This window comes from Portunus trituberculatus, chromosome 33 (genome assembly GCF_017591435.1).
Source record: "Portunus trituberculatus isolate SZX2019 chromosome 33, ASM1759143v1, whole genome shotgun sequence".
Classification (NCBI taxonomy): Eukaryota; Metazoa; Arthropoda; class Malacostraca; order Decapoda; family Portunidae; genus Portunus; species Portunus trituberculatus.
In genome coordinates, this window is record NC_059287.1 from 10,398,855 (window position 1) to 10,417,695 (window position 18,841).

The 18,841-nt window shown below is 39.8% G+C and overlaps 1 protein-coding gene across 2 annotated transcripts in view; it reads right to left on the reverse strand.

Moving 5' to 3' along the window:
- Positions 1-975: 975 nt before the first annotated feature.
- Positions 976-18,841, reverse strand: part of LOC123512186 (protein N-terminal asparagine amidohydrolase-like) — a 226,492-nt gene continuing 208,626 nt past the window's right edge. For both annotated transcript variants that reach the window (XM_045268428.1, XM_045268427.1), the window contains 6 exons: positions 10,698-10,916; positions 10,017-10,124; positions 7,631-7,731; positions 6,981-7,142; positions 6,589-6,872; positions 976-6,258 (listed from right to left, as the gene is read on the reverse strand). In XM_045268428.1, the coding sequence (XP_045124363.1) occupies positions 6,114-6,258; positions 6,589-6,872; positions 6,981-7,142; positions 7,631-7,731; positions 10,017-10,124; positions 10,698-10,916 (1,019 nt within the window). In that variant the 3' untranslated portion in view covers positions 976-6,113. The remainder of the gene's footprint in view (positions 6,259-6,588; positions 6,873-6,980; positions 7,143-7,630; positions 7,732-10,016; positions 10,125-10,697; positions 10,917-18,841) is intronic.

Below are 18,841 nucleotides of genomic sequence, written 5' to 3' on the forward strand. Positions count from 1 at the left end.
CTGCTACAAAGATGGTGCCAGAACTAAAGGACCTAATACATGAAGAATGGCTGAAGGAAATGGGACTGCCAACCTTACAAGATAGAAAAAAATGCGGAGACCTAACAACAATGTACAAGATAGTCAATGGCATTGAAAAGATAAACAAGGAAGACCTGGTGCTGGTGACAGAAGAAAACAGAAGGACAAGAGGACATGTAAAGATTAGGATGAGGCAGTGTGTGAAGGATATTGGAAAATAGTTTTCCACATAGAATGGTGGAAAAGTGGAATGCATTGAATAATGAAGTTGTCACAGCATATATTGTGCATAACTTTAAGGAAAAATTGGATAAATGGAGACATGGAGACGGACACTATGAGCCCCACTTGAACCCTGTACAATACAATTAGGCAAATACAACTAAGTAAATATACACACACACACACATACACTGCATAGTGTAATGGTTAGCACACTCAGTGACTTAGCTCACAACTGCTTCTTTGTTGTGAGTTGAGTCAGGAAAAATGAAAAGCAGGAAGAGGAGGAGAAGCAGAGCACTTAAGCATATCAGTGGAATACACATGTGAGTAAAATAAAGATGCAGGTACATTTTTATTGAAGATGTTTATTTGTGTTCTACTTTTCCCAACCGTCCATTACTCCCCTGATAGCTTGCTGCCCTCGACTCGATCTCCGTCATCTGAGCCGACCAGTCGCTAAATAATCACTAATATTTTGGTACAGTTCTTGTTCTTTTTATATAATTCACTACCTAATTATATACAAAGGAAAAAAGCATTATCCATACCCATCATATTTTTTTCTCATCCTACAAGAAAATTAAATAGCCACTAGTAAATAAAACATTTGAGTGGGAAAAACATACAAAAAATTAGTAATAATAATGATAATAATAATAATAATAATAATAATAATAATAATAATAATAATAAATGCTACAGAAAGATACATGAAAATGAAAGAAATGCTAATGCAACAAAATATTTCTTTACAATCAGTATACAATACACTGAACCATAAAAGATGATTAGGGAGTATGCCTTCACAATGACATAATAATAATATCAATAATGACAATAAAAACAATAAAGGTTTGTCTCTAACTTGTGTAGCTTAAAAACTGACATTCTTAATTTACTTTCTTTTAAGTGGTATTTCATGTTTAGGGTTTAAGTGGCTATGAGGGTGGCAGTTGAGCCTCTCTAAGGGTGATGGTCCCACAGGTGTGTCCAGGAAAGAATGCTGAGAGGATCTTAGTACAAAACATATGTCATTACTATATTTTCTTTCTTTTTTTTTTTTCTAATATCCTGATGGCTTCTTACAGCTTCCCTTGTGTTTCTCCAAGTATCTCTCTCTCCAATAGATATTGCAATGCTCAGACACTTGAATCTTATCAATGACCCATTCCTATAGGTATTCCTCTGTAGGCAATATATTTTAAATTCCTCAAAAAACTTAACCTTTATACCTTCATACAATAAAGTCCCTAAGAATTCTGGAAGTTCCTTTGGCCATTATGAATCCTAGATATGACTCTGGAAAACTCTCTTGTTCCTAAGCTATCCTGAAAACACCTGCGGGATGTTCTTTAGTTACATAAATGGTTCATACAAGTAGCTTCAGAGGCCTTTACATAACAACAAGATGTAAAAAACAATAACAATAACAAAAGGCAAATATGACAATGTTTGCTATAAAATACAAAATAATGAAGACTGAAGGATGTTAACTTGTATGATGGATGTTGCCTTTAGTTTCTGCTCCTGGTATTCGTGTTGCATTCTAATCATGCTCTGTAGGGACACACACATCTAAGCCACACCTGACTGTAAGAATCTTCATCAGTTCATAGTGAGGACAGTAACCATTGCAAAGACAAATTGGTGGGGACAGTAACTATTCCAGCCTGGCATTATGCTTCCCTCTTCCACTCGGCAGGTACAGTACTACAAGAGAGCTCATATACTAGTAAGTACATTTGTGGTGGACACATCCACTAACGTAATATCAAGAGTCTGTTGTGTCCAATGCAATATGTGAGTAATTATGAATGTGTAATGTGGAAGTTTTGTGTTCAGCTGGTGCATATGTTGTGTCCTGCTAAGGTGACCATGTTTCTCTGTTCCAAATGGAGAAATGTAGCTTTTATATCTATATAGTATGCTATTTATTTATTTATTTTTTCAAAACACTCATGAAAAGTCAAGACAGTAATTATATAAGTAAAAGATTTTTTTCAGCTTATAAATAATTCAACTAAATTTTCTTTCATAAGAAGTTCCACATTAAGTTTCAGGAAATATGGTTACCTTGTCTTATCAGCTGTGGCTCATGAGGGATGTTATGGCAGCTTTTGTTTGGTAACACTCCTCAAAATGTTCTCTTTTTCTACAGGTGTTATATGAAATTCACTAGGAGCTACATGATAAATAAAGGATAATTTAGTTCCAGAGGCAATCTGATATTCCTGTTATGAAAGTAATTTAAGTCTTATGAATGTTAAAAGTAATACAATAAAGCAGATTTTGTAGTGATCAGATACACAAAGATCCCAAAAGTTAACTTGGGACCTGACAGTTCAGTATTATGGTCCTGTCACCAAAGGTACTGCATTTCACTTTCTCAGTCATAGATTTGGTCCCAGGTAAATATCTATCAGTAAATGCATTCACCTACAGATAAATGGTTCAGTATTTCCATGGTGTACCTCCAGAGGGGCATTACAATTGTTACAGTTGTCTCAGTGAAAGAAATCAAGAAAGCATCAGTATACAACAAATCTTTCGTCCAGTATTTGTAAATATATCTATAATGGGTATTCCAAGAAATATGAATTTTGTTTGGAGTACCTTATAAAGTGATCAAAGAATAAAAACATCAAAATTTTTTTTGCCATGTCCATCCACACACCAGGAGCCCAAGCTCACAGGATTGAGAAGAAAAGTGAACCTGCCAATCTAACTTTGATACAAATAACACACACACACACACACACACACACACACACACACACACACACACACACACACACACACACACACTCTGGCTGAAATAAGCATGATTATGAAGAAAAAACTAACATAATGAAGGCCTAATGTTTATATCTATGCAGGAAGTTATAATATAGGAGGCATAACAATCAATCAAGGTTTTCAGTAGGTAGTTTCTACAACCAACACATTTGTTCAGGAACACGACCTCTCAGGGGACAACACACAGTCTCAAAGCTTCGTCTTTTACGGACATTCATGCCAGTGCACAACAAATTAAGACAAGTCATACCCACATGACTGCACTGCAAATCCACATGTGATCCAAGACAGAAAATGAAAAAGGTGAAAAAAAAAAAAACACATACAGTATATGTATATATGAAAGATAAAAGAATAATAAATGATAGAAATTCACTTGAGAATTGGAGAAAAACATTATAAAGATCTTGCAAAACTGATATTAAGTATGTAATTATGCAGCTCTTCTGATGTGATTCTTGACAGAAAGCAAAGACTGTGTGACAGTATTATGCAGCTCACATGGTACAAGCAGCATATGCTTCATGAGAGTACGTCAGTGTCAACTTAAACAATTTACTCCTTTCCTTGCCTCAGTACTTTTTTTCCTTTTCCATAAGCTGTCCATCCTTTGCAGATACTCCACACCACATCAAGGAATTCTTGCACCTTTTTTTTAACTTTACTTTTCACTACACAGTCAGGATCAGATCACCAAGAGATTCATTCCACTAAAGAAGAAAGTAGGAGTTCATATAACCAACAAATACACAAATACATGCGGCATACCTGCCGTGTTAAACTATCATGAAAACAGCACTACATGTTCCCTAAAAAGACACTTAGAGATGCTGAGCAAGAGAGAGAGAGAGAGAGAGAGAGAGAGAGAGAGAGAGAGAGAGAGAGAGAGAGAGAGAGAGAGAGAGAGAGAGAGAGAGAGAGAGAGAGAGAGAGAGAGAGAGAGAGAGAGAGAGAGAATAAAAAAGCACGCATAATATATTACAATGATGAATTCATAATATGCATAAGGAATTACAATTATTGAACAGTATCATCAGTTCTAGTCAGTAGGTTCAAGGGATTCCATCTGCTGAGTAAAGTAAAGTGAAGGTCTGGCCAACACGCCTTCAAACAAGTGCCAGTTGATGCATATCCAGTAGCAAAACAAAAGAATACTTCCACGTACACTCAGCAATAAGAATCATCGTCCAGCTTTCACTTGCACACCACCAGTTGTCAGAATCCTCAACCAGCATTTATCTCGCCTCTCCATGAACTCCTTCCCTTACTTTACTGCAGCAGTTTGATGCTCCCTTTTGTTTCCAGGACATAACTATGGTAGGACTCTCCTCACCTGCTGCCATGGTGATCAATGCCTGGCCCTCTGCATGGTATGGTGCAGCTCAGTACAGTCACACTGAAGTGTCACATATCAGCCCAGTCCTAACTCTTTCACTAATGTTGTTTCTGTTTATTTTTCTGTGGTTTTCAGCATTACATGGGATTTTCCGAGAGTTGTGGAGGGTTATGGTGAGTTATAGGAGAGTAAAAGGGAATTATGGAAGATTCCGAGGATAACAAATAGAATGGTAAGCTTTTGATGGAATATAAGATGTTTGATGGAAGATTACTTGATCATGATATACTGGTGGTGGTTATGGGATGCTCTACACACTAAGGGCAGTGAAGTGGTCATGGGGAGTGTGTGGTACTGGATGTGGAATTAGACTTCACTTGTGGGGCTAAACCATCCATCAGCTCATGTCTTACTACATCATCAACCTTGTTAAACTTAGACTCATCCCCTTGGTAATGAGTAAAGGCCCCTGATGTGCTGACAGAGGGAGATAACCTATAGCAGTAATGTGTGAATGGAACCTAACATAGTGGGTATGATTAAACCTCTGCTACATTTCCCTCATAGCTTGACCTTCCCATGCAGTGACTGGGAGAACAATGGTAACAACAAAATCTTAAACACTCAGTCCTCAGCTAAGACCTCTCATGACTACATATCTATCCCACCTTTAGATAAATCTCTTATTGTTTCTGTGGACTGCCTGATGAGTGAAAGGAGGACATTACAATGTTCCTTTCCTTAAATGCATACCCAACAAGTCACCTTAATGGCAGATAATGAGGAGGGTGAAGGACTTTTCAGTGTGACTGTACTTGTGGCCATTGCACTTCTTTTTACAATATGCATCACTATATACAAAGAAAGCAAAACAATCTCTTCTTCACTCTGGTTACTCAAGAATCTTAACACAAAAAATGCAACAAAACTATTATGGATATATTGATTATGACCCCAGCCTGGGGTGTATATTGCACCTTGGACAAAGAGAGAGAGAGAGAGAGAGAGAGAGAGAGAGAGAGAGAGAGAGAGAGAGAGAGAGAGAGAGAGAGAGAGAGAGAGAGAGAGAGAGAGAGAGAGAGAGAGAGAGAGAGAGAGAGAGAGAGAGAGAAAACATATACACACAGAAAAAAACAGAGATAGGTATACAGAGAGAGAGACAGGGACATTGGGGATGGGAGGGGGAGAGAGAGACACAAAAGGGGAGGTCGGTGACAAGCCCAGGTGAATGGTGCATCCAGACCCCACCTGCTGCCTCCACACCCGCCCCCGCCTGCCCACGCCACCTCCATGCCTACACTAACCACATTTCTGATGCGTCCAGTAACCCTACAAGTACAACAATTAGTCTAATCAAATGCTACGACAAACATGTAAGTAATATGTACAATTCACATTTGTCAGTTGAAGAAATCATGTTACTTCAATAATTTACAGAATTTTTCCTAACCTAAGTCTAAGCAAAATACAATACGGAATGGAATGAAGGAGGACAAAAACCAGCGCCGTGCAGCAACACGAGGGCAGCGCGGCAGCGGGAGAGAGGGTGCGCGCGGCAGCGGTGTGTGGCGGCGGGCAGTGGGTGACAATCTGCAATTTGGCACGATGAATTCTGGCGGCCGGTGCAGGATGGCGACTGTGCTCCGCCGCTGAGCCACGTCGCCCAGCCAGGTATTCAGCCTGCCCCCATGCCTTCTGGCGGAGGAAAGGGGTCGTGGAAGGGGGAGGAGGATGGTCACAACTGTGAGGCTTGCCAAGCAGGCATGAAACGGTCCTTGACAGGGTTGAGGAGTGGGTCATCATAGTGCTGGCCTGGGTTGACCACAGGAGGCACGGCCAGGTGGGTCTTGAGGCGGCAGTCCAGGTGCAAGGAGCCATACCTGGAGGCAGGATGGCTGTCAAGGATAGTTGTGACAATGCTACAGGCTACTGGCCACAATGCAACAATGCTACAGGTTTCTGGCAACACTGCAACAATACTACAGGTTACTCGCCACACTGCACCAATACTGAAGGTCATCAGGAGTACACTGAGCTAATTCTCAAGATTAATATAATACTGTATTACTCATACTGAAGAAATATAATATGGCTATTTCAAAGAAGAACCATGAAAACATTGAAAACTAAAAGGAAGACCTAAATTCATGGCCACTACCCCAAAAACAATAGGAAAAAAAAAAAAAAAAGGCATTGTGACCAAGAGTTACCTGGAGGGCACTGAGGCACCCCATGGTGCGGGGGAGAGAGCTGCTGGGGTAGGGGGAGCCGAGGTGGTGGTGACACCGCCGGCCTGCGTCCAGGCTCCAGTGGCAGCCACGGCCTGCACAGCGGCCTGCACATTGGCATCAGGTGTGGAGTCATTGTTGTTGGGCAGCTCGGCGGGGGACCACGTGCCCAGGTTGTCCCGGCGGAAGTAGTGAGGGCGGTTGTCTGGGAAGATGGTGACGGCCGGGAAGGGGTGCTCCTTGATGTGCTTCAGGACCTCACGCACCTGATAGGGAATAGCAAGGCTGAGCTCATGCTTACACACTTACAAACCTCACCTGATAAACAAAAGCTCAATATTCAATACAAAATTTCATCACACACACACACACACCATTTTGACCCAGCTGGGGCCCTCCACCTCCGGTGTTGTAGAGAGGCACTGCAGGATCACGTCGTCTGTCTGTTGCAGCAGCAGCTCCACCCCAGCATGAGGCTCATAGTTGAACGGTCCAATGCGCAGCAGACCCAGGGCACAGTCATACACGTCCACCATCTGCCACACAGCCAGCCAGGTGATTATCAAAGGAGGTTGGAGAGAGAGAGAGAGAGAGAGAGAGAGAGAGAGAGAGAGAGAGAGAGAGAGAGAGAGAGAGAGAGAGAGAGAGAGAGAGAGAGAGAGAGACTCACTCCCTGTTACCCAAAAAACACACTCATACATAGTACTGATTCTGTTTTTTTGTGATTCACCCTTTACTCTCATGTCATATAATGTTCAGCATAAAATTCATACCTTGCAGTATTCATAAACTTTCAAATACATTTGACTTTGCTTTTCATTCACTATAAGACATAAATATCCATAACAGTTAACTTAATAACCCATCAACAATCATATTTTCTCATCTGTTTTTACCCTTTTCATTTATAACAGCATTTATGATAAGAAATATCTAAAACAATTTGCATACTGTCACTTTCCAACTTTCCTTTCTTCCTTTGTCCCTCTACAGACCCTCCAGCCTTTGTCATCTGGAGTCTTACCTGCTGGGCGCCTGTAAAGATTCTTGTGGAACGAAGCACCAGGTAAGGTCCCTTGTCTGTGAAAGTGGCAGGGAATATCTTGCCGTTCTGTGTGCTGACCCCTGCGGTGACAAAAGTATGTTAAGCGGAGGAACTGGATGAATTAATACCTGCCTCAGATGAAACCTAAACTAAAAGATTCAATGAATTGTATTCTTAAATGCTCTCAGCTCTCATAACTATATTTGAAAGTAACAGATATAGCAGTTTTCAAGATGATTTTTCCCAATCCTTGTTTAACCCACTTCTATGTTAGAGGAGCACTGGCAATGGGCAACAAAAAGAGACAGAAAAGGAAAAAAAGCCCAGTGTGTTGTCAATCAATATCTGACATGAAATCCTCTTAAAAGTACTCAAGACATGACACTGGAATGTATGAGAATGCTGAGCTGGGGCATGACACAAGACATTAATACACAGGGAAGAAAAAGGTGATGCAAGAGAAGACATTACAAGAAGAACTTTTAGTTAGCATGAGACTGAATTGAATAGTGGACAATGACCTATTGCAAGAAGGACTGTGAATCTGTTGACTCTGTAGGAGTGAATTGAAGGAGCAGACATCAGAATGGTTAATACAATAAATGGTGTAAGTTGTTAGGAAAATAAAGCAAGGGAGAATATAATGCAAGAACTGTGAAGCTGTAGACTCCATAGAAATTAAGGCAAAAGAGCAGGAAAAATGAAGTGTTAGGGGGAGATAATATAACACAAGACTGTGACTCTCTAGACAGGACAGATATTAAAGAAGAGAGGCTAGCAAGTGTCAGGAAGATTAATACACTACACTCTTACAAAAGAAAAGAGGATGATCATACATTCCAGAGAAGGGCTTTGACTCTATGAATAACAAAGATAACAACAAAGCAAAATAAAAGGTTAATAATGTACTGAAAAAAAAAAAACCCTGAGTAGTGGAATAATATGAAGGCAAGGAACAAATGTCAGAGAGATTAATACCCTGATCTTCCTAACCACTTTGAATTCCTTCTACCTGTGAGAACACCTATAAACCCCAAGCCTTATTAATCAACAATAGCCTGAAGGTAGAGGTAGGATAGACAGATAAAATCAGCCTGAAGGAACTGAATGAATTAATACCTGATATACTTTAATCTCAAAGGAATATCAAAAGATAATCGATGAAAATGACGAGTCTTTTCTCTTGTTTGCCGACAGCCTGAGGAAATTAATGCATCACCTTCTATCTCAAGTGAAAATTGGAAAGATGAAGAGGTGATTTGTGGTTAAAGACAGAGCAAGTATAAAGAATAAAAAAGTCATAATAAAAAAAATAATACAAGCCCTGCAATCAATCTCTAGTGAGAATCAGAAGATGCGAGATAAGCAGGTAATTTATGATTTATTGGATTACCAAGGAAAAAAAAATATATTAACACACTTCAAAATCTATCTCAAGTAAAAAAAGGAAAAAAAAAAAAAACGTAAAAAATGAAAGCTAAAAAAATAATTATGATTTCCTGGCTTATCAAGACAAGTAAAAAACTTACGAAGATTACAAATATATGAAAGCAAACGAGCATAACAGAACGAAAAAAAAAAGTTAACTATGATTTACTGGCTTATCAAGAGGGAAAGATATAAAAAAAGGCTCATGAAGATTAAAAGATATGAAAGAAGAACGAACATAACACGTTTTGATCACAAGTGATTTATGAATGATGAGGTTATTAAGGGTAATCCCGAACTGAAGAGAAAGAATTATAGCCGTGATCAGGTAGTCAGTAAGCAGATCAGCCTGAGTATCGGGTTGCCTCTCTTGCTTCCTCGCTCCTATTACAAGGCTGAGTTAGGAGGCCGCGTGGTGGTGGTGGTGGTGGTGATTAAGGCCGTGTTGGGGGAGAGTGATGCGTGATTGGGTGATGTTAACCTTCGTGGTGGTATTAAATTGAAGTGATTATGAGAGAGAGAGAGAGAGAGAGAGAGAGAGAGAGAGCATGCCACACGAAAGCAGGAAAGTAATATGTGGGAATAGAAATAAAGAAAAGATGAAAAGAAACAGGATGACTCGATTAGATACCACAAGAAACAACGAGCACAGAAAAGAAAGAAAGAAAGAAAGAAACTGCAAAAACCGATGAAAACAAAGGAAAACACACACACACACACACACACACACACACACGAGAAAAACTAAAGGAAAAATAGAATCCTCAAAACATAACAAGGAACATGAAACACAGACATGAAGCAACAAAGAGGGAGAGAGAGAGAGAGAGAAAAAAAAAAAAAAGAGGAGGGGGGAAATTAGAAGCAAGTCATAGGAGAGGAGGCAAGGAAAAACTATGCTGTGTGTGTGTGTGTGTGTGTGTGTGTGTGTGCTTACCAATGCCCTTGATCATGGGCCAGGAGATGTTGCCCCGCAGCGTGGTGTTTGCCTCCCCCGTGCACAGCAGCAGCAGGTGGATGTGTGGAGGGCTCTTGTGGAAGGCGTCTGTGGGAGGCCGTGGTGGTGAGGATGTGTGGTTGGTACTGCTGCTACTGCTACTACTACTACTACTACTACTACTACTACTACTACTACTGCAACTACTACTACTACTACTACTACTACTACTACTACTGTTGCTACTACTACTACTACAACTACTAATACTGCAACTATTACTACTACTACTACTACTACTACTACTACTACTACTACTACTACTACTACTACTACTACTACTACTACTACTACTACTACTACTACTACTACTTCTACTACTACTACTACTACTACTATTACTAAATTAGAACCATGATACCTTTTAAGTTATTTCTTACCATTATTATTATTACTATTATTATTATTATTATTATTATTATTATTATTATTATTATCATTATTATTGAAAAAAAAATACTACAAAAATAACAAAACTAAAAAAAAAAAAAAACATTAAAAGGAGTAAAATAAAGAAGAAAAAACAGTAACCAATCACTAAGTCAGTCACTCAACTAATCACCAATCAACAATCAACACCGAAAAGGCTTCAGACACAGGCAACAGCACGTCAACACTCACTCAGCAGGGACAGCGTAACCTTCTCGCAGATCCCGCGCACATCCTGGAATCCTCCGACGACACACAGCTCCAGGCGGCCCTCGGTGAAGCCCATGGACAGCTCGTTGATCCTGGTGAGGAGATGCATCACCCCATCGTCGTGCGAGCAGATGTGCAGGCCGCTCAGACACTCATCGTGGCTGCACTTATCGAAATGCGCGAGTCCCACTGCGCCGGAACCTGCAAAATGACGGTTTGTTGGTACATAGAAGGCACTGAGGAGTTTGTATGGTGTTATGGAAAGGTTCTGTGTTGTTGTGGGGTAGGATTGAGATTTTATTGGAGTATTAGAAGGTAAAAAAAAGAGGCTTCAGCATCTCTCTCATCGCAGTTGTGTTAAATCTTTTGCTACTTTCTAGCGATATTTTCACGCTAACTGCTTGCCTGCCTTCTTCCCCGCGGCATAGCTACACAAGACTTTCTACCTTTCTTCACCCTATTCTGTCCACCTCTCAAATCCAAGACATAATCTTAATCATTCGTCGCTTTCACTGGTAAACAGGAGCTCCTCCTGTATTTCCTCCCTCCAAGTGATTTGAATTCTCTCAAGAGGAAGATTTTAAGATGATGTCCTCTGTCCGGCAATCTTTCAGGCAACTGACACCCAAATGGGACTTTTCTTGACATTTTTGTTGCTTTGACCAGGAACCCTCTTACATAAAACACACACACACACACAGAGAGAGAGAGAGAGAGAGAGAGAGAGAGAGAGAGAGAGAGAGAGAGAGAGAGAGAGAGAGAGAGAGAGAGTAATATATTGAATGAATGATGGAATGAAGAAACGAACGAACGTGAGTGATGGGGTGGATGTGGGAGCACCTGGCAGTAGGCGTGGCTGCCGTGGCAGTGTTTCCATCAGTCAAACTATTAATACCAAGGTTTAGCGGTTCCTTCCGGCAAATATCAGACGCTTACTAAGAAACATTTTATTTATTACATAATATGATGGTTGGCGTAACTATTTACATATACAAGGACTTTTTTTTTTCGTCCATTCGTTTGTCTATCACCTTCATGCCATTTGTCAATCATCTCTCTCTCTCTCTCTCTCTCTCTCTCTCTCTCTCTCTCTTAATGGATGAAGAACGGATGGACGAGTAGGTGGGTGTACGAGTATGTAAGGATGGATTGAAATGGACTGATTGACTTATGGTATGTAAATTACTGTGTGGATGTCAGTGAGTTGGTACGTAAACAGTAAGTGGATTGGGGTGTGGTTCAGTGACTGAGTGTTTGAATGGATAGGTGGATGTGGCTGAGTAAGTTTGGTGAACATTATACTAGTGTGTGCAGATCAACATGCTGCCTCCACGAAGCTTGTACACTGCATAGTCCCGATGTCTGAGTATAGAGACAGTCTGAGGAGCAAGTGGTTTGAATATCGGTACTCGGAAAGAAAGTATCAAGTAACTGAAATAAAGAAACTATTTTTGCTAGGAAATAAAAGTATCATGAAAAAATAGTAACAATAGTAATTTTAGTTAGAAAAAAATAATTGTCTAGGTTAAGTTAGGTTAGGTCTGAAGGAAAGACAAAACCATGCAATATATTTGTTACTTTTTCCTTTTACTTTTTCATGTTAGTTTTTTCCTGTTAATTTCTGTCCTACAATCTACCAAGTGTCTCAAACACCAAACGTCATGATGCTATTTACACTCAAACCAATGTCTTGAGGATCATCTTACCTAAACATCATTACAAAACAGTAAGGAAGGACAGTGGAGAGTAAGAAAAAGTACTGGATGCTTGTATAGGGGTATGGAATGGATAAGGGAGGTTCAATCGGGTGTGGTGGTGTATGGGAATGGTTAGGAAGATTGCAGGAGGCTGTGAGGGGAATAAAATAACGTGGGAGAAGCTATGGGAGGTTATGGGAGGGTTGTGAGTTATGAAAGGATTATGACAGCGAGTTTATGGTTCTGTAGGGAGTTATGAATGGGTGTCTAAGTGGATAAGGAAGGTTATAGGATGGAATAGGAGTGTCAAGAGTAATGTGGAAAGGTTTGGGAGGGTACGGAAGAGCTTGGGACAGTATGGGATGGTTTGGGAAGGTTATAGGATGGAATAGGAGTGTCTGCAGTAATGTGGAAATGTTTGGGAGGGCACGGTAGTCTGGGGTGGTATAGGATAGTTTGTAAAGATACGGTAAGGTTTGGGATGGTGTGTGAGGGACCGGAATGCTATGGGAAGGTTTTATCAAGGTTTATGGAAGGGCGAAGTGGTTTATAGAAGGCTGTGGAAGACTAGAGATTATTTTTTCTTTCCTTCCCTCAATTGTGAGCGAATTTCACAGCGTTTATTGCAGAGAGAAAAAGAAAACGAAGAGTTGAAATTATGCTAACTCAACTCTCCTTTCCTCTTCTTTCTCCTCCTTGCAGCCTCCACTCCTCCTCCTCCTCCTCCTCCTCCTCCTCCTCCTCCTCCTCCTCCTCCTCCTCCTCTTCCTCGCTAGATGATGAATGTCAAGTGGCTTATAATCAACTCCCACACATCATCTGAACCTTATGGATGAAGGATGAATAAATAATATGTAGATTTCATTATTTTTAGTGTCGAAACGTGTGCAACATTTCACAGGATGGAGGCGACGAGGGGGAGTGAGTGCAGAGTGTTGGTCAGAGAAGAGTGACTGGATGTGAGATGCAATGAGTCTGTTTTCACTCTTCTTTCTCTTGTGGGTCTTCTTTTTCTTTTTCTTCTTCTTCTTCCTGTTTTGTTGATGCTACTTCATATTTTTTTCCTTCTCTTCTATTTTTTCTTTCATTGTTTATTTTGTTTTGTTTTATTATTATCGTCTTCACTTTTTATTTATTTTTTTTGTTTCTCTGGTTGTTGTTGTCATCTTCCTCTTCCTCCTCCTTCTTTTTTTCCTTCTTGTTCTTGTTCTTCTATTTCTTTTTTTTTCACTTCTTCTTGTTCTTTTATTTCTTCTTCTTCCACTTCTTCTTCTTCTTCTTCTTCTTCTTCTCCTCCTCCTCCTCCTCCTCCTCCTCTAGACAAGTAAGATTGTTTTTAGTACAGTTGAGTTCGTTCCTTATTTGCATGAGATCGACGCGAAGCTCTTCCTCCCTCTCCTCTCTCTCTCTTTCTCTCTCTCTCTCTCTCTCTCTCTCTCTCTCTCTCTCTCTCTCTCACCTGCTCCCTCCTCACCTTGCTGCCTCATTATCATCTTACGCTCGACTGAAAAGTTTCGGTATTTTTTCATTGTGAGAGAGAGAGAGAGAGAGAGAGAGAGAGAGAGAGAGAGAGAGAGAGAGAGAGAGAGAGAGAGAGAGAGAGAGAGAGAGAAATAAACATACATACACAACATAATATCCATCTACACATAATATTTAGCGTCACCTACCCAAATATTTACTTTCCTCCTCTTCCCTCCCGTCCCCTCCCCTCCCCTCCCCTTCCCTTCCCTTCCCTTCCCCTTCCCCTTCCAGTGTCCCCTCCTTCCTGTTTTCTGTAGGATGAATCAGCATGTTGACTCAGGGCTTCCTCAGGTGAATCCCAAGCCAGGTGAGTGAGTGACGGCGGCAACAGTGACAAACGGCAGGTACGAGGCTTAATGAGCGTTAGATTTCTTACCTGGTCACACACACACACACACACACACACACACACACACTCTCTCTCTCTCTCTCTCTCTCTCTCTCTCTCTCTGATGCTTTTTCTTTTTCTTTTTTTTTAGTTTAGAAAGTGTTTTGTTTCGTTATTCACTCAGTTTATTAGTCAGGCGGTCAATTCTTTCCCCCCTCTCTCTCTCTCTCTCTTGGTCTGTCTGTCGGTATGATTATGTCTTTGTTTTATTCTTTTAGAGTTTTTAGTTCAGCAAGTGTTTTATTTATTTATATATCTATGCATTTTTTTTTATCAGCCAGTCCGTTGGCCTATCTGTCATTTAGTTTGTGATGTTGACGTGAATAAATAAGTGATGTAAGCTGAAAGCGTAACTATAGATTGAATTTGACTTACGACTGATAGCTATATTGATAAGTACTCTCTCTCTCTCTCTCTCTCTCTCTCTCTCTCTCTCTGTGTCTTTGTATAACCACCTCCTTCATGATATCAAACAGTATACAAAAACTAACAATAATTTAAGTCTATCAGGTTCTTTGTACTCTCTCTATCTCCCTCATCCTCTCTCTCTCTCTCTCTCTCTCTCTCTCTCTCTCTCTCTCTCTCTCTCTCTCTCTCTCTCTCTCTCTCTCCCCTGACTGTAGCCGGCCGCCACACATTTCCATACCGCATAATAAAGCGCCATAGTGTTGGGTGTAACTCCTTCCTTCACTCTGTTATTTACACCGCCGCCCGCTGGACCTTCTTTCCGCGTCCACCACTCGTGACCACACACACACACACACACACACACACACACACACACACACACACACACACACACACACACCACGCCCACGCCCCATCGATTCCAGCCCCACTAACGTCCCAGGAAACCGAAGTGCGAGTGTTGTCTGGATATGAATTAAACATCGCCCGCTGGCCCGTAATAGCTTCTTGCATCCGCCCCGCTGTGTCTCGTTGCGCTCCGAGCCCCGCCTGTTGAAAGGTTTGCCAAGGTGTTTTGAAAGCTTCGAATCCCAAAGAGCTCAAGACTGGATTAACAATAAGATAAAACGAAATAAACAAAAGATTCGTACGTATATATTTTGAAATGAAGTGAGAGTAATTTAGAGATTGGTTAAACTGAATGTACTCTTAATGTTTTTGAAAGGTTCCAATCCCAAAGAAATCGAGGGAGTAAAAACAAAATGAAAAAATTCAAGCTAAGTATGTATGTATTTTCAAATGAAGTGGGAGTAATTTAGAGAAACCAAACTGAATGTAATCTTATTGTTCTGAAAGGTTCGAATCCTAAACAGCTCAAGTCTGGAGTAACAACAAGATACAATAAGGTAAAAAAAGAAAGTACTTACAAATATATTTTCAAATGAAGTGAGATAGTTACAGTAGGTAATTTAGAAATTGGTTATACTGGACGTACTCTCAATGTTTTGAAAGGGTCGAGTCTGGAGTAACATTAATAAGGAAAAAAAGACAAATATAAGAAAAGCACGTACGGTATATGTATTTACAAGCGAAGTGAAATAGAACAGTAAATTAGAGACGGTTTACAATTAACACACTCGTGGTAATTTGAAAAGCTCGCATCGCAGAATTCGAGTCCGGAGAAAACTTTGGTAAACTTTTGAGATAACGAAGTAAAATGATAGGCATGTGTACCTTTATTTTTCCAAAGTGAGATTGTACATAACTGACACATAATAATGGTAAAAAGAATGAACGCATGTAAAGAAAAAAAAAAAAAAAAAGAGGAAAACAAGTGTACTATACTGAAAGGTCGAAAATTGAAAATACCAATGCCAGCATGTTTAAGAGTAAAAAAAAAAAAAAAACAAGTGTATATTCTTTCCAGAAACCAAAATGCGGGTCTGGAGTGGCGCTCAGAGATGTGTAGATGGCGAGCTGACACGGAGAGCAATTTAAATAGGTACGCATTAAGGAAATAGTTACAAGAGTTCCAATATGCTTGCAGGAAAAGAAACTGTCTACTTCTAAAAGGAATGAAGGAAAGACAGACAGAAAGAAAGAAATAGAAGAAAGACAAAAACAGGCATAACAATTTTCGAAACTGCTTGAGATGGAAGACTAAATAACAATAACTTCAATACGCTTGTCCGAAAGAAAAGAAAAAGAAAAGTGCATATCATATTTCCAGAACGAAACAAAGTATAAAACACATTCAGAACAATTTATGCAATGAAAGACAGAAGAACAACACTCCAATATACTTAAAAAAGAAAGAATAAAAACAAAAGAGGGAAAAGGAATGTATATCTATCGAACCAGAAAAAAATAAGAGCGACAAAATATAATAATTTTTGAAACATTGTAAGCAACAGAAAACTAAAAAAAAAAAAAAAAAAATCGACCCAATGTACTTACACGAAATAAAAGAAAAATACGAAAATAATTTATACATTTTAGGAACGAAAGAAAACGAGAAACAACGAGTAATAATTTTTGAAACACTGCACGCAACCAATAGAAAATTAAAGAATAACAAGAGTAACATACTGCATGAAATAAAATAGAAGAAAATGAAAAAAAGAAAAAAAAAACGAGCATATGACTCAAGAAAACAACATAAAAAAATGAAACAACGCATAATAATTTCTAAAACATTGTACGTAACCAATAAAAGATTAAAGAATAACATGACCAATTTATCGCATCAAATCAAATAAGAGAAGAAGATGAAGATGAAAAATACGAAGAAGAAGAAGAAGAAGAAGAAGAAGAAGAAGAAGAAGAAGAAGAAGAAGAAGAAGAAGAAGAAGAAGAAGAAGAAGAAGAAGAAGAAGAAGAAGAAGAAGAAGAAGAAGAAGAAGAAGAAGAAGAAGAAGAAGAAGAAGAAGAAGAAGAAGAAGAAGAAGAAGAAGAAGAAGAAGAAGAAGAAGAAGAAGAAGAAGAAGAAGAAGAAGAAGAAGAAGAAGAAGAAGAAGAAGAAGAAGAAGAAGAAGAAGAAATGAAGAAGAAAAAAGAAGATAATGAAGATGAAGAAGAAGAAGAAGAAGAAGAAGAAGAAGAAGAAGAAGAAGAAAGACCGTATACAAGTATGTTTCAGAAATTAAAGAAAAACAAGAGAAGCAACAGAAGGAAGAGATCAAACCATAACAACGAAATAAAAAAGAAAAGAAAAAAATACAAAAGCAGAAAAATAACTCATGCTTTACGAAAAAAAAACGAAAAAGAAAACACAAATAATAACTTTCACAAATACACACACACACACACACACACACACACACACACACACACACACACACACACACACACACACACACACACACACACACAGAAAGTTAAATAAAAACCCAGCACATATGAAATAAATGAAAATGAGAATAGCAACAAGAAAAAAAAAAAAAAAAAAAAAACAAGAGTATATATTCCAAACACAGATCTAGGAAAGGTAAAAGCCAATTACCTGTAGCTCCACTAATCATGCACCGCCGCTTTCCTCACCTGGCGCAGACGGACACCTGTTGCTTGCTAACACGTTCATGCACAGGAAACCGGAATCCAGATGACCTGCATGTGTCCGCGCCGCCATGCCAATGATGCCTGTGTGTGTGTGTGTGTGTGTGTGTGTGTGTGTGTGTGTGTGTGTGTGTGTGTGTGTGTGTGTGTGTGTGTAGTTTTTTTTCATCGTTTTATTGTCTTTTTTTTTTCTCTCCGCGTTCTTTCTATCTTTGTTTCTATGTCTCTGTTTTATTCTGTCTAAGTCTGTGTGTCTGTCTGTCTGTCTGTCTGTCTCTCTCTCTCTCTCTCTCTACTCATTGTATTTTTTCCTCCATTTCCTCATGCTCGTTTTCCTTCTCCTCCTCTTCTTCCTCCTCCATTTTCTCCTCCAACTATCTCCTCCAGTTAGCATTAGTTGTTGTTATTGTTATTGTTGTTTTTGTTTCTCTTCTTTTTCCTCCTCCCTTCGTTCCTTATATTTTTTTTCATTATCTCTCCTCTTTCTTCATTCTTCTTCTCCACCTCCTTCCCCTTCCTACCCACCATCACCATCACCACCTCACTTCATTCTCCACATAACAGTCAAGCCTTTCCCAGAACCCTCCCAAAAAAACACACCTCCGCCGTCCTCTCTTGATGCCCACCGCGGGAAGGCTGCTCCAGTGAATAGGTGGTTCAGGTTACGGCAGTTCAAGGGAGTCGAATGCTCATTAGATGGTCATTAATGCTTTGTTTAATGGGCGGGCCGAGGTGAAGCAGGTGCCGAAAGTGTATTGTGGGCAAAGAAGGGATGCCAGGAACGCGACTCTTACGTGTTTCCGTGAGAGAGAGAGAGAGAGAGAGAGAGAGAGAGAGAGAGAGAGAGAGAGAGAGAGAGAGAGAGAGAGAGAGAGAGAGAGAGAGAGAGAGAGAGAGAGAGAGAGAGAGAGAGAGAGAGAGAGAGAGAGAGAGAGAGAGAGAGAGAGAGAGAGAGAGAGAGAATTTGTTTGTCTCTATTCTCTCGTCCATGGAATTAAAAATCTACGTATAACAAGCACACACACACACACACACACACACACACACACACACAC